The 26,582-nt window shown below is 49.6% G+C and overlaps 10 protein-coding genes across 10 annotated transcripts; 6 read left to right on the top strand and 4 right to left on the bottom strand.

Moving 5' to 3' along the window:
* Positions 1–1,065: 1,065 nt before the first annotated feature.
* LTR84_006396 (uncharacterized protein) lies at positions 1,066–2,091 on the top strand (the record flags this gene model as incomplete). The annotated part of the gene is made up of 1 exon (XM_064849957.1): positions 1,066–2,091. One exon carries the CDS (start codon positions 1,066–1,068, stop codon positions 2,089–2,091), a length of 1,026 nt encoding a protein of 341 aa, XP_064703258.1.
* An 896-nt stretch (positions 2,092–2,987) lies between these two features.
* VMA3_1 (H(+)-transporting V0 sector ATPase subunit c) lies at positions 2,988–3,582 on the top strand (the record flags this gene model as incomplete). The annotated part of the gene is made up of 2 exons (XM_064849956.1): positions 2,988–3,123; positions 3,251–3,582. The coding sequence occupies 2 exons, from the start codon at positions 2,988–2,990 to the stop codon at positions 3,580–3,582; spliced, it is 468 nt and encodes a 155-aa protein (XP_064703257.1).
* A 576-nt stretch (positions 3,583–4,158) lies between these two features.
* Positions 4,159–4,650, top strand: LTR84_006394 (uncharacterized protein; the record flags this gene model as incomplete). The annotated part of the gene is made up of 1 exon (XM_064849955.1): positions 4,159–4,650. The coding sequence occupies one exon, from the start codon at positions 4,159–4,161 to the stop codon at positions 4,648–4,650; it is 492 nt and encodes a 163-aa protein (XP_064703256.1).
* Positions 4,651–4,785: 135 nt separating this feature from the next.
* On the bottom strand, positions 4,786–6,264 carry LTR84_006393 (uncharacterized protein; the record flags this gene model as incomplete). Its single annotated transcript, XM_064849954.1, has 1 exon — positions 4,786–6,264. One exon carries the CDS (start codon positions 6,262–6,264, stop codon positions 4,786–4,788), a length of 1,479 nt encoding a protein of 492 aa, XP_064703255.1.
* Positions 6,265–6,945: 681 nt separating this feature from the next.
* On the top strand, positions 6,946–8,139 carry LTR84_006392 (uncharacterized protein; the record flags this gene model as incomplete). Its single annotated transcript, XM_064849953.1, has 1 exon — positions 6,946–8,139. The coding sequence occupies one exon, from the start codon at positions 6,946–6,948 to the stop codon at positions 8,137–8,139; it is 1,194 nt and encodes a 397-aa protein (XP_064703254.1).
* Positions 8,140–8,590: 451 nt separating this feature from the next.
* LTR84_006391 (uncharacterized protein) lies at positions 8,591–11,288 on the top strand (the record flags this gene model as incomplete). The annotated part of the gene is made up of 4 exons (XM_064849952.1): positions 8,591–8,611; positions 8,664–8,839; positions 8,886–9,178; positions 9,226–11,288. The coding sequence occupies 4 exons, from the start codon at positions 8,591–8,593 to the stop codon at positions 11,286–11,288; spliced, it is 2,553 nt and encodes an 850-aa protein (XP_064703253.1).
* A 1,238-nt stretch (positions 11,289–12,526) lies between these two features.
* LTR84_006390 (uncharacterized protein) lies at positions 12,527–14,529 on the bottom strand (the record flags this gene model as incomplete). The annotated part of the gene is made up of 4 exons (XM_064849951.1): positions 12,527–13,421; positions 13,493–14,298; positions 14,365–14,438; positions 14,496–14,529. The coding sequence occupies 4 exons, from the start codon at positions 14,527–14,529 to the stop codon at positions 12,527–12,529; spliced, it is 1,809 nt and encodes a 602-aa protein (XP_064703252.1).
* Positions 14,530–16,544: 2,015 nt separating this feature from the next.
* On the bottom strand, positions 16,545–18,969 carry LTR84_006389 (uncharacterized protein; the record flags this gene model as incomplete). Its single annotated transcript, XM_064849950.1, has 2 exons — positions 16,545–18,116; positions 18,166–18,969. The coding sequence occupies 2 exons, from the start codon at positions 18,967–18,969 to the stop codon at positions 16,545–16,547; spliced, it is 2,376 nt and encodes a 791-aa protein (XP_064703251.1).
* An 858-nt stretch (positions 18,970–19,827) lies between these two features.
* Positions 19,828–21,588, bottom strand: LTR84_006388 (uncharacterized protein; the record flags this gene model as incomplete). The annotated part of the gene is made up of 1 exon (XM_064849949.1): positions 19,828–21,588. One exon carries the CDS (start codon positions 21,586–21,588, stop codon positions 19,828–19,830), a length of 1,761 nt encoding a protein of 586 aa, XP_064703250.1.
* A 1,083-nt stretch (positions 21,589–22,671) lies between these two features.
* Positions 22,672–26,014, top strand: LTR84_006387 (uncharacterized protein; the record flags this gene model as incomplete). The annotated part of the gene is made up of 7 exons (XM_064849948.1): positions 22,672–23,680; positions 24,241–24,713; positions 24,765–24,827; positions 24,882–24,989; positions 25,040–25,061; positions 25,135–25,174; positions 25,408–26,014. The coding sequence occupies 7 exons, from the start codon at positions 22,672–22,674 to the stop codon at positions 26,012–26,014; spliced, it is 2,322 nt and encodes a 773-aa protein (XP_064703249.1).
* Positions 26,015–26,582: the final 568 nt, after the last annotated feature.

The raw sequence follows: 26,582 nt of genomic DNA, 5'->3' as shown, positions 1-26,582 counted from the left end.
TCCGTACTGATTCCAGGCATCATGCTAGCATCCAGAGCTTGCGGAATCTAGTTTCAGCCATGACTTGCTTGATTCCGTGAAGATTCTTACGAAGGTGGATGACTAGCCATTGTTCAGTAGTCATATCCTGATGAGTCGTGATCTTCAGATCGCGGTTCATTGGACACGACAGAGACCTCCTCTACTGCGGAGACAGATCTCGAGGCTGGACTAGTCCCAAACTGCTTAGCCTTAACGACCTGGCCAATCCGCAGTCTCGAGGGTGGTGGCCTTGCCAAGACCTGCACATGCATCCGAGTCTCAGATCGACAAGCTCCTTTCTCTGTCTGCCTTCGAGGAGGGTTCAGTGTTCTCCTCATTATGAAGCAAGTACTCAGATGGTTTGTTGGTCATACGAGTGTTCTAGCGGTACGATTGAGGAACTCCAAGTCTGCACTCCGTCACATCTGAACCACAATACTCCTTTTCGAACTTCGCTGTGTCAGGGGGTATGGTCAAGTTCCACGGTCCGCGGAATTTTCGACGCTGAACTATGTTAGCTCGAGTGATCCAATGGCTTCGAAGTCTCGAACAGGCTGTATGACCTGCAGGTATTTTCTGTTACCCTGAAAGGCAAAATCTCGGCTGCTGAAGCAGGTTAGGGCTCGACGCATCAAGTGTGACGAGAGCCGTCCCAAGTGCCGGCGTTGTCATAAAAGCGGATTCAGATGTCACTACGAATCTCTGCCCTCAATCACTCCAGGATCCGGCTTCATATTATATACTGCTGATCCATTACAACTGAGGCCGCGAGATATACCTGATGCAGATCTGCGCGATCTACGGGCTATTGATTTTTTTCGTTCCTGGACTATTCTTGAGATAGGTGGCCCTTGGTGTGCTGGACTTTACCAAAACTTTTTGTTGCCAATCTTACACTATGACCAGGGCGTAAGAAACGCGATCGTGGCATTGGGTGTTTTCCATGAAAGATATGTTGACACAGGCGGGTCAATTCATGTCAACAGCGACTGTGCAACTCAACGGTATGCGCGGACTCAATACACGGCTGCAATTCGTTCGACGATGACACTTCGAGGCTATAATCAATGTAGCGCTGTCGATGTGGCCCTGGCGGCGTGCATCTTGTTTGCCTCAGTTGAAGGCTTGCGTGGCCATATCAAGACTTCTCTTATGCACGTGTATTCGGGACTTCGAATATTGGAGGAGGAAGAGTCTAAGCTGAGCAGGATTCAATCTGCGACGTCGTCGCGACACCTGCTACGAATTGTCTTGCAGCGTCTTGCTTGCCGAGTGTCCGAGGTTGGTCATCACGAGTTCATTCCCGAGCAGCAGACATCACCAAATGGGAATGACACGCTTTCTGATGCCATTTGCGAGGTTATTGCCCTTCAGAGCCAAATTCAGCACCTCTTTCGGCATCAAGTACTCAGTCTAATTCCGGAACCAGTCCCTAGAGGTGCTGGCAGTACTCAGGTTCCAATTTCAGGTATATTGAGGCATTTCAAGGCAGTTTTGGAGGAGATCAAGGCCAAGTACAGCAACGTTCTGTTCTTGACAAGTCAAGAATTTAAATTTAGCCTTGAGAACGAAGCAATTTTGAGGTTAAATACAATGATCACTAGCATCGAGATCATTTTCAACATCCATGATTCAATGAACGAGCAGACGCAAGACGCTCTGATTGAGAGGTTCCGAGAGCATGGCCAATGGTCGCAGATGTATCTCAAAACGTTCTCTAAGACCAAAGGCATCACTGAAAATTCGGAAATATGGTCACAGGGAACTGCGACGTCACAAGGGAGAAACACGAGAGGCGCCGGAGGAACAGGCGAAGGATGTAGCCAAGGCTTCCAAGATATCTTACCAAAACCGCCTCCAGGTCTGGCACCGCCGTTGTTCATGAACCCAGGAGTCGTGCCGTCTCTCTTTATGGCTGCTGCACGTTGTCCCGACCGTTCCATCAGAGAAGCCGCCATCAAACTTCTCAAAACCTGTGATCGGAGTGAAGGGCCCTGGGATTCAAAAATTGCAGCAGATATCGGCAGCAAGTTCACCGAACTTGAGAATTCCACAATTACTGACAGGTGAAATGAATGGATACTGTGGGCTTAAAGCCTTGGAGTCCCTGTTGAGACCAAAGGTCGCTCGCACTTACAGTCATCGTGCTCAGTGGGTGGATGCCACGATACAGGAAAACAATACGAATACGAGTCCCGATCACGGCGATACTGGAGCATCGGGAAAGAACCGAGATGTCAAACAGAAACTAATGCCCCCTCAAAACGACTGGCTACCTCGTACTCGGAATTGGCGTCTGCCTATTGCCTCAGCCTCGCTCCGATAACTCTGACATGATTGGCTGCCTTCCTTAAAAAGTCACGTGCGGCCTGAAAGGGATAGGTACGAGTATTCAGGCAGCAAAATTAATCGAGATGAAAAGCGTTCTTTTCCTCGTATATGTGTTGTGGCTGCGAATCTGAAATTCCATTCTCCGACAAAATTCTTTCAGTAGTCAATATTGACGATTTCCTCGACTGGCACCGACACTCCCTTCACTCGACCATATTGCGGGACAAGGCTGTTACTACACTGAAGTCCAACCTTTGCCTTGCAGTGCGCCTACTGCTGCTATCATTTCGTCGCAAACATCGGTACAACCTTACGTTACATCCTCTGGACCCAGAGACGAGTATTGAATAGCCAAACAAAATGGCGAGCGACCTGTGGTGAGTGACAGCTTGGGACAAAAGTCGAACGCTGGGGTGTTTTCTTTCTCCTCACCTCATGCTACCTGGCTTCATAGTATGCTATGCTGATATCTTTCTGTTTGCAGTCCAGTTTATTCGGTCTGTGTTACCTCCTTCCCTGCTCAAGCTGATTTACTGGAATCAACTATCCAGTTATCATCTCAGTCGGCCCATATTTTCATCGACACGCCCCTCAAAAAATCTTGAGGGAACCTACCAATACAAGTACTGACAAACATGCAGCCATTCTTCTCGGCGATGGGATGTGCAACTGCAATCATCTTCACATGTTTCGGAGCAAGCTATGGCACAGCCAAATCTGGCATTGGCATCATGTCAGCGGGCATCTATCGGCCAGATCAATTGATCAAGTGTAAGTGGGCCAGCAAGAACGGGCTCATAGCGATGCTAGAAGAAATGACCTCCTCGCTCGCTTTCCCATCACCTGAGAAACAACCATAGGCATCCCTTGTCAGTCGACATAGCTAACCATGTCGCAGACTGCATGCCCACCGTCATGGCAGGTATTATAGCCATCTACGGACTTGTCATCTCAATGATGATCAGTACAACCCTTTCGTCCACTCGTGCCACACCCCTCGCAGCATCAATGACACACCTTGGCGCCGGACTGGCCACAGGTCTCTCAGGTCTATCGGCAGGATTCGCAATCGGCATTGTCGGCGATGCAGGCGTACGCGCCAGTGCTCAGCAACCTAGACTATATGTCGGCATGATCCTGATAATGATCTTCGGCGAAGTTCTGGGTTTGTACGGCATGATAGTCGGATTGCTGATGATCAGTAAAGTGGAGGTTGAAAATGTTTGCTGAGCCTGGTCGAGGAAAATTCGGCATCGAACAAGCCTAACTAGAAAGTAGAGTCAATATCCATTGCCGTTGTGGATGATAGGCACGGACAGATTTCGCGGCGTCTTCGGGTCTGGTGCGCCCATCGCAAGCACCAAGTTCTGAGTTGAGGTGATGGAGAAGAGGGTATCTAGAAAGGCCGCATGACTCGGCGGAGGGCGTGTTACCAATCGTGCGACAATTTAAAGTCGCTTACATACTTTCCCCCCGAGTTGGAAAACGTGCCTAGTCTTAAGTCGGCAGATGAAGACTTTCGTGTATCCGAGATCTCGTATATCTACCAACAAGAGCACCCACCCCGCAGGCTTGGCCATATATGCTCAGTACTAATAATACAGATGCAGTTGCTGATACCCTCGGTGCATCTGCATTGCCCATTAGAATAGGACTATTCCCCTCCGTGTCCGTTCACAGACAAAGCACATTCTACTGTTAACATACTTGATTCAACCACTTCATCAACGACCCTCCAGCACACAAACCACTTGAACAGAGACTCCGTCGGACAGCCAGTCGAGTTAAATATACTTCTCCAAAAACATGGCACAACGCTCCAACTACGAATTCTCCAACCAATCATCCATCCCTGGGGGCCTCGGCGCAACGATATCCAACTTCTTCCGGTCCTGGGACGACCCGCACTCGGCCAACGACTATCTGAACGTGTTCGCGCCGCAAGGGAAACTGGTCTTCGGCCCAGCGCCCGCGACAGGTCGGGAGGCTATCCAAGCGCTGCGCGACGGCATGATCCACGCCGAGAACGGGCCTGTCGTCGACCTCGAGCATACGCTGGGACAGGTGTTTGTGTTGGCGGGGGCGGAGGCGGAGGGAGAGGGGTCCAAGGACGAGCATGAGTTGTTGGTCAATGGGTCGATTTGGTATCGTTTGAAGAATGGGAAGAAAATCGATGCCGATTTTGCTTCTTATATGAAGTTTGTCAGGCAGGGGGATGGCCAATTGCAGGTCGAGTTGTATATTGTTTATCTCGATTCGTTGGAGTTGGTCACGGCGATCAAGGAGATGAGTGCATGAATGAAGGGAGGAAATCAATGATGCCGAGGTGAAATGAGCTGATCATTTGTGTCTTTAGCTAGCAAGATTGTGATCCTATTGTATTCAAAACACCAACACGACCCTGCGATCACTAGCTTTGATGGTTAACCATGATTACTTCGTATCTGCTGAAACCCGTTGTACCGGGCGTACCTCCTGATCGGACCCAGATTCAGATTCTCTCTGCTGCTTGAGCTGTTCATTCTGGTTGAACTTCTGCACGACCTGGAGGGTGGCATAGTAACTGAAGGGGAGGGCAATAAACCAGAATGCGCAGTTAATACTCGCCGTGATGATCAGCGCCGTTGGAACAGCCTGAACACCAAAGCCGACCGCCACACCTGCGGTCTCGATACCACGAAGGAGGGCGCTGTACCGGATCTGATCACCTGGTGAATCGGAAAGATTGCTGATGCACCAGTAAATATAGTTCTCGACCATACCCAGACTGATGCGCTCGAAGAGATACACTCCAAATCCTCGGCCGAACGTGCTTTGAACTCCGAAGTCTAGGACCGGGTGGGACTTGCGATATTCATTTTGGATGTATACAGCCCAAATCCAAGTTGCGCTGTTCAACGACGCTATGAGACCATAAGTCCAGACTGCTCGCTTCTGTCGCGATTTCAACCATGGGAGATCGACGAGCGAGCCCGTAAGCCACGTGGCGAGCGTACCAACCACGGCACTCATAAAGCTGCCGAGAGCGCGCGAACGAACCGTAAAATAGGTCGCCAGATACGTTCCTGGATACGCTTGTATATAACCGAAGTACAGGAATAAAGGACTCAGAAGCAGGATGGGCTTCGATCGGATAAGGTCCCACATCTGTTTGAGTTCCTGGCGCGGGTGAATACCTCTGGGGGCCTCGATACGTGTTCCGTCATCGCGAACGACTCTCTCCGGATTGGACAACAGCAGGGCAAAGAAAAACCCCAGACATTGGATAGCGATGAAGGCTAGATATGTCTGGTAGCCGACCTTGCCACGTTTGTTGATATGAATATTGATGCCGAGAGAGATGGCGCCACCGATGATGTTTCCGAAATTTCTGAACGTGAACCACGTCGCGATGTAACGACCACGTTTGTGCTGCTCAGGGTAACCACATGCTATGGCACCTTCGACACTCCAGAAGAAGCCTGCTGATATGCCACAGGTTATTGCTCCAAAATACACCATCCAAGTAGCACCAGTTCGGTTGTTGACATAGAGTCCAGCGGCGTAGAGCGGATAGCCTAAAGTGCCTACGGCCAGCGTCCAACGGAAACCTATCGCGTTGGTGAGCCATGGGCCTGCGAAGCAAGTGAATGTCATAAAAGCGTAGAGGATGGCGTTGGCGGCGTTGACGAGATCGGGACTCTGGGATCCGCCAACGCCAAGACCATTCATCGCACTCCAGATTCCAGGGGCAGTAAATGCACATATGCCCACGACCAGAATCTGGAAGAGTGTGCTTCGATAGAAGACAATGCGAGCATTATTGGAGAGTGCTTCTGAGTCGTGAATTGTTGCTGGTATTGGGGCGGGAGGGTCGTTAAACTCCTTGTTGCCGGCGAGGGCCTCCTTGCCCCCAATGGGTAGAGTAGTCATCTTCTCCCTAATCTTATCAGATGTATCTTGAATCGCGGTACTCTCCTCGGAATGGCACCAGATATTGGTGGCAGTCAATGGGGGACTTTATATCAGGACTTTCCCCGACCAGAACTCTCGAGGATCTAAATTTTCATCGCCCCGAACTCGCGAGATCCGCTCTTCTCCATCGGAGGCCTTGGAGCCAGCACGCAAGAAGGCATGGGTGTGACATGCTATCTGAAATTCGGTCTGAAAGTCAGCCAATTTGTCTTAGGATGGGTGTTTTCCAACCCAACTAGTCGGAACCGAGGCCACAGGGCGCGCATGGTGAGAACGGTCAGTCCACCGGATATGATAATGCAATGCGTCTCATTGGTATTCATAGGTAATAGTTAGGAAACGATTCCACGTGGATGTCCATAAAGCGGATATCGATGGAAGATTGGATACATGGCTAAGGTGTTGGCATCCTATTTCGTGATATTAGCACAGATGGCACCACTGATCACCATCAGATATTGCCGTAAGCGGGTTCCAAGGAGGAATATCTTCCAGAGCGGACATCTCCCCTACCCGAGGCATAGAATAGTGGCCCTCGTCCTAACTAAATTGGAACAGTTCATAGATAAGTGAAGTCTCTTGCTGGTGCATATCAATCCTAGCATATTTGACATTTCGGATACATCACTTACATCCATTATGGCTGCTTCGATAGACAGGGCGGGCGCATCAGCCCTCAAACTTGACAGTGCGTCGTCGCCATCACTCGCCTTCACAGCTTTTGATCTGCCTTCGACCAACCAAAGGGTTCTCGGACAACCTCATCCAAACGGTACGGTCATCCCGCTAGCATTGCGCCCCTCGACTCATGGTGATGCTGAGGTTGACCTCGATACCGTCGTGGACACGATCAAATCTCTCCAGGCACAGGGAGACATTCTGACCAAGAAACTCGCCTTGCATGGGACGCTTCTATTCAGAGGCCTCCCAATTCATAACGCAGAGGACTTCAGTAAATTCGCCCACGCCTTCGGTTACAAGCCTCACGAGATCATCGGTATCGTTGTGAATAGACCGCTCCTGGCTCCCAACGTGGCCCCGGCCAATGAGGCACCAAAAGAGGTGTTGATCTACAACCACAATGAATCGCCACAGGTCCCCCACGCCCCAGAATACATCTTCTTCTACAGCCATAAAGCCCCAGAGATTGGCGGCGAAACACCCATCTCCTCGTCGCTCGAGCTTTTTTACCGTGCGAAGGAAGAGATTCCGGAGTTCATCTCCGACTTGACAGAAAAGGGCATTCGGAGCAAAGTCGTCTACAAGACCGACAAACAATACGAGGGCGGTTCAACTCTCAAACAGGCTTTTGGTAAAGAAGTTCAGGAAGGGGACGATGAGGCGACCAGACGTGCAAAGGTTGAGGCACAGATCGCACGTTATGGCAGGGGCAAGCACACCACCTGGGAATGGACCGACGAGAATACTTTGGTGCTCACTCACCGGCTTCCTGCAATCCGAAAACAGCCTGAGACAGACTTGCCGACTCTTTTCACCGGGCTAGCTGCGTACTATAAGAGTAACCAAATCAACAATAGTGTTACCAACGCGAGACAAAAGACTACTCAACAACTCTATGGCGACGGGACGCCAATTCCTGAAAAATATCTTGCTCATCTGGCCAAGATCACGGATGAGATCCGCGTGCTTCACAAATGGCAGCGTGGAGATGTGCTTGTTTATGATAATATTATAGCGCAACATGGCCGGCAGCCTTGGGGAGGAGAACAATCCGATCGCGTGGTCATGGCAAGTCTCTTCGATGGCGCCAAAGTCCCTGGAGCTTATTCAGATAGTGACTGGGCTCAAGTGGTTCAGGCACTTGATGGATGAGAGCTGTTTTCACTTCTATAAACACACTGCCAATTTGGGTACTCAAGGGTGCAGCAATTGGAAGATAGTCTCGACAACGCATCGGCCAAAATGAAGGCAGGTAGAGCATAAATGTTTTTAATGATAAGTTTCAGGGGTGATCCCCCTCTTGATCTGGCAATGACATGCGCCTACCACCCACCTACGAATGAAACAGGCTGTGACGTCACGAACTCGAACATCAAACATCAGGCTGAAGCCCATCCAAGTTCTCCGCGTTTGTATTTATGTTACAAACACTTTCGACTCAATCTTGTTGGGAATAGAATTTCTCCCAGGGAAGGATAGAAACCGTTCATCTCGATATCTACACGTATGAGTTCTGTCAGATCTCCTGCTTCTCCTTTGAGTTGATGTGCAGCTTGGGCTCTGACATAAGCGTTTTGTCCTGGGATTAGGCCAGGCTATAAACATGGAAATTCTCAAGGATAAGGTGTGTAAAATGAACGATTATTTAGTCCACACAATCTTACTGATTCCTCCAGACCCCAGGAGCTGGTGGCCATCGAAACTCAGGCTCGATCTCCCTTGTGGCCATTGGAGCAACATTGATTCCCACTCTGGTGACGGCTGCAGCTTTCTTACTGGGATTTGTGCTGCTTCGATCGAAATATCGAAATATCTATGCTCCTCGTACATACTACCGCACCATATCACGAAAGTCCGTGCCACAGCTCTTTTCTGAATGCAATTGCTAAGTTCTTCAGGGACCGTACGCCGTCGTCCAGTCACACTTTCGTGTCATGGTTTCACGACTTTCGCATGCTGGATGATAAGTTTATCCTCCGCCATTCATCGCTCGACGCGTATCTATTCTTGAGATACTTGCGGATGATCATTCTCATCTCCGTCGTCGGTTGTTGTTTGACTTGGCCGATTCTCTTTCCTATCAATGCCACTGCTGGTGGGGACGCCTCGCAGCTGGACAAAATCAGCTTTAGTAATATCAATGACTCTAAAAAGCTATATGCGCATGCCATTGTTGCATGGCTATTTCTTGGTACGAACTGTCCATATTTTGACTTCCGGAAGCACTAAATATCTCAGGGTTTATCGTACTTTTGATAACGCGAGAGCGGTTATTCGTCGTCGGTCTCCGCCAGGCATACCAGACCATTCCATTGCATGCTTCACGCTTGTCATCGAGAGTTGTTCTCTTCTTAGCCGTTCCTGCAGAAGCACTCGAAGAGGAGAATCTGCAACGTTACTTTGGCGATGATGCGGTAAGATCATGGCCTGTTTCAAATCTTGAGCATGTTGAGGATTTAGTCAGCAAACGAGAAAGCGCCATTGATAGTCTCGAGCAAGCGGAGTTGCAGCTACTGAAGAAAGGTCTCAAGAAACAAAGAGATTCGTCTAACGGAGCAAGCGACTCGGCAGAGGTGAACGATCGCGATCGTCCCGTGCACAGATCGAAATATCTTGTCGGCAAACGGATCGACACCCTTTCACGTCTTAGAGAGCAATTGCCTGATATCGTCTCTGAACTCGATAAAATCCGTCGAACAGATTCGAGCGGTAAAAGTAGGCGAACAGGCGCCCTTTTCGTGGAATTCAAAGATCAAGTCGCCGCTCACCAAGCATTTCAACAAGTTCGGCATCCTTCTCCATTCGTCTTTCAACCAAAATATATTGGAGTACAACCCAAAGAGGTGATCTGGCAAAACCTCAATATCGACCCGTCGGTACGAATCACCTACTCCTATATTGCAATTGGAGTGGCTATGGCGACGATAATCCTCTGGTCTATCCCCGTTGGCATCATCGGCACGATCTCCAACATCAATTACTTGACAGATAAGGTCCATTTCCTTAGGTTCATCAACAAGTTGCCAGATCCAATTCTGGGACTCATCACAGGTCTCGTGCCTCCTCTACTCCTGAGCACCGTTGTATCCTACGTACCTTATTTCTTCAAATGGTTGGCCACACTTTCAGGCCAGCCAACAACCAAAGAGACTTCAAAGTGGGCACAGACATGGAATTTCGTCTTCCAGGTGGTACAGGTCTTTTTGATCACGACCTTTTCATCCGGGGCCGCCGCGGTCGCCACAAAAATCGCCAATGATCCACAATCAGTACCTAAGTTACTCGCAAAGAATCTACCCAAGGCATCAAATTTCTACTTGACTTACTTTATTATTCAAGGCATTGGAACCGCATCGAAGAACATTATCAACTATTCTGACTTGTTCCAATATCTGTTCTACTATAACATGACTAGCAAGACACCCAGACAGAAGTACAACACATACATTCAGATGAAGGGTATTAGCTGGTTCAATGTTTATCCCAAATTCACCAATCTCGCGATTATCGCCATCTCCTATTCATGCATAGCTCCGCTGGTGTTAGGGTTCTCAGCTATTGGAGTGTCCCTTTTCTACCTCAGCTATCGATACAATCTCCTTTACGTCATTCAAGTAAAGACAGAAACCAAGGGTGAAAGCCTAACCAGGGCCCTACAGCAGCTCATGACCGGGGTTTATTTGTCCGAACTGTGCCTCATAGGTCTTTTCGGTATCAAGAAAGCCACCGGAGCATCAACACTAATGATTGTTCTCTTCCTCCTCACCACCATCTATCACCTAACTGTCAACAAATACCTCTCCCCTCTTGAACGGTACATGCCTCTCGACGTCCTCTCTAACACCACCGAGGACGAGGAACAACCACTCCTAGGCGCCGATCACAGCCGACCCACCGAACAACAACGTCAACAATCCCGCGTCATCAAAGTAGGTCACGGCAAACTCCCAACCATCCTTCTCGACCCCCTTGCCTCATTTCTCGAACCAAACATATTCGCGTCTCAGGAAGCACTCCGCCCCTGGCTACAAGACCCCGAAGGCCAGTTCGAAGAAACAGCCTCCTATACCAATGAACAACTTAAGAACGCTTACGTCAACCCGGCGTTGACGTCCAAGACTCCGAAGATCTGGCTGCCCAAAGACACCAAGGGCCTTTCGGCGCAGGAAGTTCAAGAGAACGAGAAAGTCGGCTTGGACAGCACGGATCAGGGCGCACAGCTGAACGCAAAGGGTCACGTCGTATGGAACATGGATGATTTCTCAGAAGTGCCTATCTTCAAGGAGCCGACGAGGTTTTGATGGAGGTGGCAATGGTAGTCTGAAACTTAATGGAATCGAACGGGTTTGTTATGAATGTTATCTTTGCAAGCAAGCACATCGTACCCCTTTTGATAGAACGGAACACAAGCTTAGTGGCCATTACCAGTGAATTCGTAACACTCACATTGACCATCTCAAGAACGTTCCACAATCTTCTCGAGGATAAAATCCCATCGAGAAAGTTAGGACCCCGTCAGGATGTGCTACTGGTACTGACTGCCATTGTACGATTATCGTTGACAGCCTCCACCAGGACCAGGGGTGTAATTCGTTTGACGGCACCTACTTCAGGCTGCCCGAGCATCCGCCAAAATTCCCAGTAGAAATCAGGCGGAGGCGAGATTTGAAGAGGAACGTATCGGTCAACTTCATGATATCTAGCTATATTGCTTCCTTCCTAGTTAGGGACGCCAACTTGCCTATTTGGGACATTTCATTGCCCAGCAATGTCAAAAAATATCAGATCTGATTTTTGTATTCGCTTCCCCTGTTTGCTCTGGCTGGGGGGAGTGACGGACTGAAATGGCATTGAGAGGTCGTACTTTCTACCGACAGCGCAGGACTGACTTTTCTACTGTAATCTGGAACGTGACATCTATCATTGATTGTCTGCCCACCATTATCAGAGCACGATCCGGGCCAATAGATGACGGCGAAGGACCTCGAGACAGAGGGGAAAGAAAAGAAAAGAAAATGCTGAAGAGACATAGTAATTCGAGGTCAAAGGTCTGGCTACCTAGGTACCTATCTATGTTCAACCTCATAGGGATGTGAGTGCCTATCCGCCAGGCAGAGCTCCAAGGAGTCGATACTGATCAGGCATGTAGTAGTATCCATCGACGCACAGCTGTCAGGGGCAAAGAAACGATCTCCAACGAGATGTTTCAACGTTTGTGAGATGGCATCGACTGTCTGACATCTCCCAAGACTGCCCATTTCCAATTGAGCTTTCTTCTGCAAAACAAGATGGAAAGCGCACACCGCATAATACTCTCTAAGGGGCTCGGAAAGCGGAGAGTCCCAGATGTGCCTTTCGAGTCCCGTCACCTTGATACCAAGCCGGGCAAAGCCCGATCCGGTTCGCTCGATCGATGAGGTGATTGGGGAGTACGGTATTTAGCACGGGTGAAATAGCGTGAGAGAATCATCTTCGTCGTCGTCGTCAGAAGTCGTAAATCGTGCTTGTTTCCTATCGACCATTGATATGCACAACGATTTCACACTTTACTACCAAGTAAAGGAGTTGTCTCAGAAGAGGGTTCCGCTGCAGAGACCGCCGAAGTGACTATCTCATTCTTTCCCAACCACTCCTGTATGATGCTCTTGTAATCCACGGCGGTGTACGGGGCGAAGATCTCAGAGAACAAGTTGCCCTTCCGCCAGAAGCGCAACTTCAAGTCATTCAGCAGCGTATCGAAGTAAGGCAGTTGATCAAATACCAGATCTGGGATGAATCTACCATGCCCGTATGGTGCGCGATGTCTCACGTAGCGATTGGTCAGAGCTGCTTCTTCAAAGACGGTGGATCTGTCGAGTTCGATCTTGTCGTTCAGGTATGCATAGGCCCAGAGACATTGGATCTCGCAGCGTGCCGTGTTGGCTAGGTTGGAGAACATGCTGATGAAGACGAGTGAGTTGTCCCCTTCTTGCGTCGGGCCCGGTGGTGCGATCGCACGGTAGAGGCGAAAGGGCGTGTAGTTCAGCTCTGGGTAGAGATTCGGGTCGTAGGGTTTGACTGATAAGGGGACATTCGAGCTGGGTGATTTGTGGGGCCCAATGAGGAGGCGAGGGAAGTTCTTGCTGATCGTGGCGTCGGCTTGTTGATTTAGTTTTCCCCAGAAGTCGAGCTGATCTTGAGTTAAGGACCTTGAGGGGACACCGAGATCTGAATGAGTTGATTCAGGTACGAATTGAAGAGTTGGCTTGGCGGAGAAGCCTGTCGCGGTGACCAAAGCATCTGCATGGATTGAGGTTCCACTGCTGAAGTTGATAGTCCTCTCCGAGAGATGCGAGATATCTTGTCGGTGAATTCGCACCTGTCCATTCTTGAGGAAGTTATAGATGTCTTTCTCATAACTCAAAACTCCTGATGCAGTGCCGTACCAGAAAGGACTGTCATTGGGTATAAGTTAGCAGCTGGCTTGTCATACGCACTTCCGGGACAAGAATGGTGGAAAACAAACCCAGTCTCCGGTTCCAACGCTTTGGTCGCCTCATCATTTAACATCCCACAATCATTCAACGTCGCGAGATGCAGATTTGCCCAAAACTTCTGTGCGATCTTCTTGCCAAGCCTAGTGAAGTGCAGGAAATATCTCAACGTTCCGAGTCCATCTTTCCACAGTGTTGGACTAAAAATCGAAATGATTCTCCGTCCGGGGAGTCTCTCCCGTAACGCTTTGAAGGGCCCAAGGTAAGTGTGACTAGGAAAAATCCACTCCGGGCCTTTTCCTGTCTTGCGGATAATCCATTCAACCTTTCGACCTGCCGTTGCTGCCAGATAAACTGCATCGTAAGCAGACTTGCCTCCACCGAGGACAGCAATCGTCTCGACTGATGGGTCCTTCGTTATCGACTCGCTCTGCTTCCCCAGGTCGCCCGAGTGCATGAGTGGTCCCTTGAAGGCATCGGTACCCTCGATCCTCGGCCGATGAGGCACGTTTGTGGCCCCGGTCGCAATGATCAACTTCTGCGTCTGTACCTGGCGCTCTGAGCCATTGCTGACTTTGAGGTTCCAGCCTTCGCGGACCCCGAGTCGTGAGACTTCGAGGACTTTCGTCTCAAAGTCGATCAATTTTATCAAACCAGAGCGTTCAGCATATGCTCTCAGGTAGCGGTGCACTGCTTCTCCAGTTGGATGTTTGCCGGCGGGGATGCCAAAAGCATCATCCATGGGGAAATCCGAAAAGTCGATTCCACCGCGAACATTGTTGGTCTTGAGTCCAGGGTACAGATTCTCCTCAGCCCAGACACCCCCGATAGTTTTGTTCTAGAAGATGGGGAACATTAACGAATTTCCCCTAGCAGGTCGATGCAGTACGCCGTGTGTGCTTACCGAGTCAAGGATCTTAACACTAGCGAGAGGTTCGCACTGGAGAATGGTCTTCGCAGCACAGAGGCCCGAGGGGCCTTAATTGATGGTCAGTATGCGTGTTACATGGATGGTGTGGAGGGGTTCTGTCATACCGGCCCCTACTATGAGATAGTTGTACATGACCATATGTTAAAGAGTAACTACTGCCACGATCGAGTAATTCTCTGATGAATAGAAAAGATGGCAAGGCTGAAACACCACAACAAGAAGCGCAAGATTTCAACAACAAATTTGGTCGAAAGATATGTTGCGATCTATCGCAAGGACGGCAGGGTTTCTTTAAGAGAGCCAAAGGGATCAGCTGCAGGGTGACTCGCACCCTGCGCGAATCACCAACCACAACTTATCACAGGCAAAGCCTACGCCTCAGGTGTAGGTGGAAGAGTGAAGTGAATAGGTGCCACACACGAACTCACTAACTCACCCACCCGAGTCAGCCGAAGCCATAAGCTGATCCCACCGCAGTGGCAGGCAAGTAACTTTAAATCCTCTGCAAGTGAATACTGAAGCCACAGGTGACTGGCAGTTCGACCCTCTTTTGGGGCGAGCCTGCAAGTGCCGTATCGTGAAGGGTTCTGGGCCACATGGACGACCAGACCACAGTCGCATGTGCATGCAGCTGGCCCAGTACCAGAGCCAGTGCGTTCTGCAATCATGGTTTGTTTGCGAAGCTCAGGCTGGAAACGCCAGTTGAAAGCCAAATTCGACCGTAACGGGTGCAGAGGGGCATGCAGAACGGGGAAAATGCCCAGGGTCTTTTGGTCTTTTGGGTTCGAATGCTCGTTCGTTGGGCTGTTAGTTGCTTACTTACCTCGTACTGCGGTACCTAATCTGGGTAAGTGGTCGATCTGGCTGGGAGCTGAGAGTCGGTCCTGAAGTTCTTTGGCTCTACGACTCTGTAAGCCCAAAGCTTCTGGTTGCCCAGTGGTGCTCAAGAGTTTGGGTACGAGACGAGCTTAAACTCAAGTGAGTGGGTGGTAAGTGGGAGGGAATGCAGGTTACGTGAGCTGAGCGCTTAACTAACTTAGTTAACCAAGATGTTTTCTGGCACCAGTCAAGCCTAAAATGTCCATGTACGTTTCAAGCTCCTTATAAAACCATTCCTTCTAGTTAGTTGGCACCGATGGCCACTCCAACTCAAATCTGATATTGTATGTCCACACCTCGATCAACGTACGTCAGCTTACGGAGGAATAAATAACCTACGCTACTAACAGCGCAATATCAAACATCTGCACAGCAGCAATCAAAATATTGATAATGCAACTTGAACCGGTAAAGTCCAGGTCGATCCCACAAATGTAGGTAAGTACCAAGTATCTCTGCCAGACTTCCATCTCGACTTTCTCGACCATCGGACCTGACTGACAAGCCACGTACGTTCTGCACGTTCGCAAACAATCCCTCCATCAAGCTGAGGGTGACATGCCAGTAGGTAGGAATAAGTAGTGGATGACTCGACGTGCGCCGCAATGGTGTCAGCACCGCTATCTACGAGTATGTCCATCGCAGGATGACGAGATCCACCCCATGGGCCATGGCTACGTAACTACTAACTTACCTACCTACCTACCAACGGGACTTTTGCCTAGATTGAATAAAGTACCCAGGTAGGGATTTAGGAATTACTGATTTCACCATCAGCCCTTGCTTAACCAAAGTGCATGACATACTCACCAAGGTTCTTAGCTCAGTGTGGGTCAGAGGTCGATAAGCTCAGTCTCCATCATAGGATCAGTGGTATATATACTGTAGTAAGCGTGAGTTGAATCATCGGGTGATGCTCTAAGTGCACTTGTTCGTTATAGGATTTCTTTTTGATAATGTTTTATTTTCACAATGCCTTACTACCGTCCTAAAATACATTACGAGTGTTGTGCTCTGAATTTTTGTGTTTGCTCATCCAGTAGCTTTTCCAATAGTCAAGCCAGAAACAAAAGTGTTTCCTCAAACCGCTCTACGTCAACTGAGGCGAAAGAATGTTTGTTTGTACAAACATCGAAAACCGGCGATGGATCAACGCCGTCCCCAGGGTGATACTGGGTAATTATTCAGCAACGAGCCGAAAATCTGATAGAATATCAGAGGGCGCATGAGGCAAGAGGCCGATCAATTGGGCGACCTTCAAACTTTGCGGTTGCTCACTCCTTGACGGCGTCAGCAAAGCTCGTACCCTCTCTAACTTCGCTTGGAGCCTCAGCCTCGACCTCTCCATCACCTGACTTTTCAGCCTTAATGTCCTTGGTCTCTTCCTTGGTGGTGCTCGCACCAGTATCGGTGTTGACTTCCTCAGCTCTGACAACTTTGCTCTCATCAATGATCTTGTCCTCCGTCTTCTTTTTCTTTTCTTTCCTGCTGAGCTTCTTGGGTGAGGCTTTGCTGCTCTCCTTCCCTACGTCCTCCGATGTTGATGCCTTCCCCTGACCACCGGTCGCCTCTTCGGCGCCGGTGCCACTTTCGTTTGAGGACTCCTGTGGTTCCGGTGAAGATGCAGGTGTTTCAGTCTTGGCTCCTTCTTTGTCGTCGGCACCTGATCTCACGTTATCCTTTGTTGATGAACCATTTCCACCGCGTTGTTCATTCGCCTTCTGAGATACGGCTTTAGGGATCTTCGTAGCTTTCTCAGATGCCGAGCCGGCTGTCTCCACGGCTTTGTTGCCAACTGACTTTGCCGTATCAGCTGCATTTTCTACAGCTGGTTTAACACTGTCGGCAGCCTTCTCCACTGTGGGCTTAACATTCTGAGCCGCGGAGTCTACAGCCTCGGTCACAGTGTCTTTGACATTCTGTGCCTTGGCTTTGACATCTTGTTGCTTTTTCTTGTCCGTAACCGCTGCCACAACTTTGTCAGCTGCGCCGTGAGCATTCTTGCGGAGTTTCTCGAGATCCCGTTGTACTTCCTGCTTGACTTTCTCGGCATTTGGACCCTGTGCGGAGTTTTTTAACTTTGTAGCACCCTGAGAGATGCCCTGCTTGGCTTTTTCAATAGATTCTCTGAATTCTCTCTTAACTTCATCACCATCCACGAATACTGCATCATCTCCAATGTCGCCGGAAGTGGTGTGCATCTCTTCAACAGCCTCGCTCAATCTGCGCGCGACTCCCTTGGAAGCATCTCTAAGGCTGAGACGCGCAGTGTTTGCCATCTCGCTAGCTGTACTGCTTCTTCTTCTTTCAACCCGTTTGAGATAAGATGTGATGAAGAATTGAGCGAAAAGCCATGTCAGTGGAAGAAGGTATACGACATTCACAAGAATTGCGAAGACTTGACCACTTGTATCGAGGCAGTTGACCCATTGAAGCTCATCTCTATACCGAGTCTCTTCCTTGTTCACAAGATCCTCAGCAATATGGATCGCGTCGATACCAAAAGGTCGACCCTGTTCGTTAAGCACATTCTCTGCCAAACCTTCGTGGCCAGCGGCGCGTAGAGCAATTTTCTTGAGCCAAGCCCCTGTACCGGCAGATGCAGTAGAAGTAGCAATCGACACGGCCGAAGAAACGCTGCTCGGGGCATTTGCAAGAACTGAAGAGGCTGCGGTTCCGAGACGATAGAGGTATGGCACACTGACCGGTATTTGGTAGGCCACAAACAGGTGAGTAAAAGCGTAGAAAACACCGACAACAAATTGTGAAATTTGTAGTGTCGTCAATGTTTGCTTAAACCATTTCGGGACGCGGACTCCGATTGTGGACATCAAGTAAAAGGTATACTGGATCAGGTCAGAAAAGTCATTCACGTTCACATTGAAGCAAACTTACCATGATGGCATGGATGGCCGAATTGACCAGAACAAACATCCAAATGGGAGGGGACATGTATCGAATACCAGCCCACATTGACAACATTGCCCCAGCATGGTGGTATGTCTGGAGGAAGCTGCTCTTCTTGCCCTTGGCCAGGATGATGAAGGTGTCAATGACCTCGTAAAATTTGGACAGGTAGAAGATCCAACCATAGAACGCCAGACCCTCATTCCAAATCCTGCCCACATCGGTCGTCTCTGGTGCGAGTCCATCTGCAGCAAGGTGAAAGATTCGATTGGTGAATCCCCAAACACTGGTAGTTGAATTATAGGTTACAGCATTGCCATGTCCTCGGGGGCCGTGTAGTTTGCAGAGAGCATCGACGGTCGCGCTGAGAGGAGTATTCTGGTTCAAGGCAGGTAGAGCCAAGCGTAGTGCATTTACCATGCCCACAAATGTCCATGCCGAATAGATGGCGAGGCAAAGATTGTGGAGGATCACAAACAGCTTGAACAGCCTTGTCCTGCTGATGGCCCATGGCTTGTACTTGCGATTGCGATTGACTGAGTTCAGTACCGTCACAATGGAAGCGTAGACCAGAGCGATGGTGATGGGCACGTGCGCAGACAGTAGGTTGTTGTAGATATCGGATGGGATGGTGAAAGGATGCGCGAAGTTGGAATGGTTTGGAGGAGGAGGCAGAGTCGTCGGTTCATTTGAGGGTGGAAACTGGTAGTATGATGCTGGCAACATAGTAGGCTTGACGGCAGGTGCAGAGGCATTGAAGCGCAGCCATTCTGCCAACTGAGCGGCAGCCATCGTGCGAGAGAGATGGGGGGTCGGTGGTAGTGGTGGTGACGGTAGAGATTTGACTGAACGCAATGGAGATGAAGAGGTTGAGTGCGCTCCACGTCGCGTCTCCAGCCTTTGATCACTGGCAGTCGCGTTGGGAAAGAAGGAGGCAGGAGCACCCAGGGAGAGAGAAGAGAAAAAAAATTGGCGATTGAAGCTCGCAGTGTGAGGAAGTTGCGACCAGACTAAGGAGTGGGACTCGGAGGAAGAGTGCCTTTACAGTTAGGATGCTACAAGCCGGTATGAGACAATATTCATGTCACAAGAAACAACAGTTAATTACTGCCTGATTCTCACTACGTCAAAGGCAGTCACGACGAAACAAGAATAAGAACCAGGGCCAGTCAGTGACGACAATGTGGTGAGCTGTGATTGAGCTGGGACACGACACGACACTGTGCGTTGTGTGCGTGGGTGTGTGCCTCAGGCTGGGGAAAAAAGTGATGCGAATCTCGCAATATTGCGCAGGTCCAGGATGCTTCCCCCAACCAAATGTTGAGCTACCAATGCAGGTGCAACGTCATTAACTAAATCTCAACTTTTTCTGGGGCACCGAGGCTCAAAGATACGGAATACGATGGTGGGATGGCCCGCGGGTGCCTGTGTGGCGGTGGGCGGTGGGCAATGGGCACGGGGCATCATGTGAGTGGGCTTGAGGTCATGGTTCTGGGGGCATGGCACGCTTGTGGCTGGTTGAACCGGCATCTATTGCCTGCCGAATCAGACAGTCTGAGCGCTTGTACATCATCACAGAACCCTATCTGTACTCGTAACTTGAACATGAGGATAGAATTATATGAGTACCTGACATTCGACACGGCTACGTCAGAGATGAAGACCATTCTGTCGCCCGACATTCCCACCCGCCTTGACATGAAAGCCGTGGAATCCAAATCCAACCACTCCGTCCACATGAGCTCGTCCAATCTCCTTCATAGTCTTCGCATCGAGCACTAGCAAGTAACTCTTACCATGAGGACCATCCAAGACAACAGACAGCAGTACTCCTCCATCCTCCTCATCAGATCTATCTGGATCTTGGACGAATACAGGTTCTCCCGCAGTCTGTCCATGCTGTATCCAGCGGACAAATGTGCGGGTATCAGCGTCGTATTTGACTAACCCGTCGACAAATGTCGATAAGCCCGTGTCACAGATTCCATACATGTAGCGATGCTTTCTGGTGACAAACTTGGAGTTGACCACTGGTAACTCGAATCCATCAGATGCACCGCTTCTGTACTCCAAAACAGCTTTGGATGTCTGTAGGGTAGAATTCGTCGACTTGACATCGGGCAGTCGATATCTTCGATAGTCTGGTCGAGCGCTTCCACTTAACGAATCGGTATATTTGTGCGCTTGTGGTATGTTGCTAGTCACATTGTCGAGGTAAAATCGATGAATCACATCCATATTATCATATGCATTAACATCAGCGACGATGTCGAATGAACCCTCCGTCGTCAACGACGGTACCTCGTATGCATTGATGGTATGGAATGCGTAGAAGGCATCTGATGTATACTTTGCGACAAGCCCTTGACCTCCTTCATCGGGTGTTCGCTTGTCAATCACAAACCATGTGGTGGGCTGCTTACCATCCCAGACCATGGCGTCCAACAGATTTTGAGTCCAGAGGATCGGTGCTCCGCCCGCCTTGTAAAATGAGTTCCATACACAGAGAATCACATAATGCTCGGTGAGGAAGATTGAGTGCAAGTATGCTGGACTGTAGTGGACAGTCGCGAGAATCGACGTCTTGCCCGTGTCTGCTCTCGCCCGAAAGACCCGATAGGTTCCCGTTCGTCCAAATTCGAGGTTGTAGTTGAAGACATCACCGGTCTCGGGATCTGACTTCGCATGTGCCCCGCTACTGGTGCCTTTGAGGTCTGGATGCAGCACGGTTTGGGTTGCCAGGCCAAGTGGTTCAAGTGTCTCAGGGTCGAGCATCTGAAGGACATTGGCGTCAGTTTTGTTGCATAAGGTAGCAACCTTGTTGGAGGGATGGGATCCTTCAAACTTCTTGCCCTGAGAAGAAACTCCAGGAAAATTGGCTGACAGTGTAACGGCAACACTTGCTTCGTTTGGTGCCAGTGACTCTCTTGACGCTGGTTGAAACACAGACTGAACTTTTTGAAAGAATGTTCTACAGGGGTCATACTTGGCCGCAAAGGTGAACCCATCGAGCTTGCCCGTCTTTCGAATTTTCTCGATTAGGCCATCACTGGTAAGCCGCGAGTTATATGTTACTCGAACAGGTGACCCTGGTGTGGATTCATGGATCTGGAATCGATGAACCTGAGCGAAGTTGTCGAACCAGTGGTTGACTTTGAATGTTTTGTCTTTGGATGTTTCCACCGTCCTTGGCCCTAGTCCTGTCCGGAAAAGAACTCCAGCCGTGTAAGCGGGAATATTACCTTCAACTTCCAGTTCAACAGGACTCCTTTCTTCATAGTGTGCATCGAACCCTTGAGTATTAGGCCAGTCCTTGTAATGTGAAGGCAGAGCGGGCACTTTCTCCTTAAGTACTGTTATGCCACCATGCGATAGTGTAGCTGTCTGAGACTGGGATTTTGTGGAAATCATGGCGAGTGGCAGTATCTGCTTTTTCAACACAATGCTTCTTTTGCTTAGCCTGATCATACCCTCAGCACAATATTCAAACTCTGCTTACCAGGCAATCGCATGAATTTATCCTGAACCATGTTCCTCAATTTCCAGACCTCGGCGTAGGCAGCATTGAATTCACAGGATGGGTGTTTTGAGTTCCTCCGTCAAAGCGTACTAAGCCCGTAAGCAGTATGATGCTATGTCAATGCCTGACAGACGCTGCACAAAGATCAGGATTCAGACAATATGGAAAGAAGCATATTTCGCGAGGCTAGGATCGTTCAGCCTTGTGAAGGTAGGTTACGGCCGAGTCCAGGTCCAACGGCTAACCAGAAAAGACTGCTTGCGCGAAACTCACAAGAACCAAATGGCCTTGATAGGAATTTCAGCAGAACTTTATACCAAGTCACAGTCATTAAAAGGGCTGAAGGCGTCTCTATTTCGTATCCAACAATAGGAGATCCAGGTGATTAATGGTAGGACATCATACCAGGACGGGTTGGACTTTTCGCTTGATACCAAACTTCTCGGCGGGCCAAGGTGCTCCTTCCGGAGTATATAGACGAGAAATCTGCATCATACATCCTTCAATGTCTGAGCAGTGAGCACGGCTCCAATGGTCTACTAGGGTGACATCCATAGGCGAGCCAATGTGAATCGATCTCCAGGATAATGAGACGCCCTAGAATCACAAGCAAGGCTTTCTGGCGTGTGAACCGCGGCTCAGATCACCAGAGAGTCATTGGCCGTTGGTCTGTGACTTACCATTGAGATGAGCCTGTGTGGTAGAATTAGATTATGAGAAATGTCCAAATCGTGGGAGCGAAAGTTCCAGGCGGCACTGTCAGGGCCCAAAAGTCACCGCCTTCGCCTAAATGGCTCTTTTAGGTCAAGCGCATGGACGCCACAAGCGAAAGGCACTGGAACCACTCTTTCCGGAGGTTCAATCAATAACCTTCCATCCACAGAGTGACCAACAGGATTTCTTGGTTCCGTCGTCTCAGGACTTTTGTGTCCAGTCAAGTCGACGTCGCATTTAATATCACGACTCAGACTGTCATGGCTGCTCCTCAAACCATCGATGATATCGTAATGGAGGACGCGTCCGATGAAGACGCAGACAGCGATTTTCACGATGATGCCCCTGGTGCAGAAGCGTCCCAACCCTCCTCTGACGATGATGATGACGGCGACCTTGATCAACCCCCAGCAAAGAAGCGTAAGGTCGATAATGCTCCCACTCCACTCATCCAAGAACTAGACTCTGGTGATGAGGCAACGATCAAGGAACAGAAAAAACACCGTCGAAAACAGAAGAAAACAAACGGAGACGATGTCGATGTGAGTGACAATGAAACGGATGAATGGAGAGCTCGCACCCGAGCCATGCGCGACAAGGAGAAGGATGAACGAAAAAAGAACAATCTTGCTACCAGCAAAGGCAGCACTATTGATGTGGACAAGATCTGGGAGGAGATGAATCGACCGGCCACTGCTGCTGCGTCCGCTGATGCCTTGGATAAGACTCAGTCTCCAAATTCCAAGCCAGGCAATCCCACGGCTGGAGAAGGTGACAAGGAGAATCGACCAGTCGCGAATGCAGTTGCAGAAGGTGATGCCGAAGAAATTATCACCATCAAACGAACCTACAAGTTCGCAGGTGAGATCCATACCGAGGAGAAGACTGTGGCCAAGTCATCTGCTGAAGCCCAATTGTGGCTATCACAACATCAGTCTCCCAAAACAGAGGTGCTGACGGCGGATGGACGTGTGGTTCAGAGACCCTTGCGTACCTATTCCCGGTTTGACCCAAATCTTAGTAAATTGGAAGCTTTTAAATCGTCGTGGTTGGGCCAAAATGCACAGAACACTAACTTCAAAGGTCCCAAGCTCAATGTGGTGGAAAAGAGCAAGATGGACTGGGCGGTTCACGTCGACAGCGAGGGTTTGAAGGATGAATTGGAAACCCACGGAAAATCGAAGGAAGGGTACCTCAACAGAATGGACTTCTTGCGAGATGTTGAGCAACGCAAGGAGAGTGAAGCCAGAGATGCTAGATTGAAGGGTCGTTGATATTTCTCCAGCACTTTGCCTGGAGCGATGCGCTGAACTCATGGATTCTGCTGGCCTGTGCCACTGGATCTCGGCTTCATGGCTGAGGCTGTCGACCAACATCTTGCGCAAGACATCTTCTGATGCATTCAGAAGACGGCGATTACCCGTCGCGCTCTTTGTGTGATGAAAGACCTTGAGTGTGCAGACCTGGTCTCGGCGTCCACAATCCATTCATGCTCGCGCCTTCCCACCAGCCGCGCGCTCAATAGCTGAGCTGCATCAGATGTCATTACCACACCTTCTCCGTTCAATTACTAGTGCATGTTTTTGTCTCGGCGCTCCTCATTTCTCACATTGTCTTCTTTTGATCACTTGGAAAGCTTCTCACTGTCAACCCTTGTCCTATGATGCATTCATCTTCTTCCATCAGCACCAGAATTCGTGGCCCTCAGCTTCAGCCACTGGCGCCCTCGCAACGTTTGAATCGTTGTCTGTATCCTGTGGGAGGAGATGGTCGACATCAGGTTTCAGTGAAATCCACAACAACCTCTTTGTTTCCTCCTTTGCCTTCAGCGTCTCCTTTACCAAGAATCATCAGTGATCCAACACCACCAGTACCCCAACTCACAGCCTTGACCGCTACCCCTCCAGCTCTTTCCAGAGCAAGCACTTTACCTTCCTCACCACTGGACGAGGTCCCGGAAAGACTCTGGGATCGCGTCCTTCGCACCTCTGGTTCACGCGCCACTGAAACAAACAACCCGAATCTGTCTCTTGAAGAGATCATCTCCACTCGCCTGTCCTTGGACGAGCATCGCTTTCTGTCTCCTAAAATCTATTCGTCGAGCCCACCTCATATCCCACATACAGCAACGATGGGTGTGCAAAAGGTGTTTAAGAATGGAGTAAAAAGCTTAAAGAAGAAGGTCCGGCGTATACGAAGAAGCATCTTTTCAAAGAATTCGAGAGTTTCACGCGCTTCACCGGCAACAGTCGTCACTCCTGCCACGGAGGGCGCTGTTTCCAATACCAGTCGCTTCTCTTTGGTAAGAATCATCCCTTGAATATCCAACTGCATGCTGATTTGACGGACAAAGACAGAATGGCTTTCGAACCAGCAGTCAAACCCACCACCGGCCATCGCGCCTGAAGTTCCAGAGGTACGAGAACACAAAAATCCCGAGATCAGAACGATCGCTAACGGTGTCCTCCAGCCATTCCCCACTTATCCCCAAGATCGGTGGTTGCGATCAGCAGAACATTTACGAATGGCAAACCTTGTGAGAGTTACAAATGCACGGCCCATCTCTGCCTTCCCTCAAGTTCGTGGACGAAACCTATTTGAGAGGAACTATTCTGACATTAGTTTTAGCAAATCACTTCTGACTTCATTCGTGGTCACTCAATCTCGAAAGGAAGACCTTTCATAGTGAGCCGAGGTTACTCGTTACGTTCAATCAATTCTAGATCTTCAACTTCAAGGCGCAATCGACGGAGACATTTCTCGGTCGAGGCTGAAGAATCTCGGCGACGTGCCTTATTCTACCTGCGATATCGAATCGATGCTGCCCTGCATCCTCAAACTGCATGCAATTCCAGGACATCGTTCGGATCAGGCTCAAATCCTCGATCTTTTTCTCGTCAGAACAGCGCGCCCCCGTGTCCTCCTCTGACCGAGCGCATTTCTAGGGCTTCGTTCGGACCAAACGCAAGTCCACTGGCTTTTTCTCGTCCACATAGCGCTCCTCAACGTCATACTCAGCAACCGATAACGGAGGTTGCGCGCCGAGGACTTTACTACATGGATGCTCCCAGTCAGAATCCTGATTTGTTCTGGAACAATCGAAATATGTTTCGTCGCCGGAGTTTCAGTTCTGATGATCCTCCTCGGGCTCGAATTCGGCGGCTAAGTTTCTGGCGTGCACGTAACCCAGTCTTCCGCTATCCTTCAATTCATCAAGGAGCAGGTGAAATACCTGGGTACACGAAAGTAGCCTATTATAGCCCATGTAGCATTGAGCAGAAGCCCGAGCATCTGTGTGGCGAAACCTGCATTCCACAAGAGGAGGGCTACGAGTTTGGTCCAGATTGCCTTGGCAGCTCAAAGAGTCGACCGAAGCCTACGTGTGTCAGCGATTTGGTGACAGCTTCTCTGCCTTCACCACCCAGAGCCTACGATGCCGTGCTGTCTGATTATTCGCGCGCGTCACTCGATGGTCAAGCTTCGATACGATCTCAATTTGAGCGCGATGAGCTCATGGAGGAGCCGGTAGACAGCTTCAGCACCGGACGGTTGTCGAGGGCGCTTTCTACTGTGTTTCGGAACACCGATTTTTCCCCCAACTGAAGATACAATGGTTGATTGTTGTGGGTGGGAACTTCTGAAACTCAGACTAAAATCCAATTCACAGTCGGGTGAGAACTTGCAGGAATGGGCTGGTGTTGTCAAGGGTGTGATGGTCTCTCGCACACTGAAGCTGTGTTCGTCATATTACAGGACCAGTTTGCAACAAGAAAGGTGGTTTGAAAGAGTGATGAAGACAACAACTAGGAGATGGACATCCATCCAATGTGGAGAGTGCTTCTATCTGCACGTGAAACACATCTAATGTGTTCGATTTTCAGTACAATCAGCTGCAGGGTCAGGTTCAAACCTACCTATGAATAGCCGTGCTCTTGAGCTATTATCAGGCCATTCCTTTCTCAGTTCAAGCTACTAGCTCCAATCACAAATATGAACTTTTCTTGGGCTATGTCTGCATGAGAGAAGTGACAAGTGAATGGATCGCTCCGAGGTTGTCTCAGACATTAGGCGTCAGGAGCCCGTTATATACACCTACTCCTAGCTGCAGGTAATAGTCCACTTTAATACTCTAACGTTAATCCTCGACAGATAAGCGAGCTTTTCGCACTGC

The sequence above is a fragment of the Exophiala bonariae genome (assembly GCF_035927105.1).
Source record: "Exophiala bonariae strain CCFEE 5792 chromosome Unknown scaffold_24, whole genome shotgun sequence".
NCBI lineage: Eukaryota > Fungi > Ascomycota > Eurotiomycetes > Chaetothyriales > Herpotrichiellaceae > Exophiala > Exophiala bonariae.
This window is presented reverse-complemented; position numbering and strand designations above follow the sequence as displayed.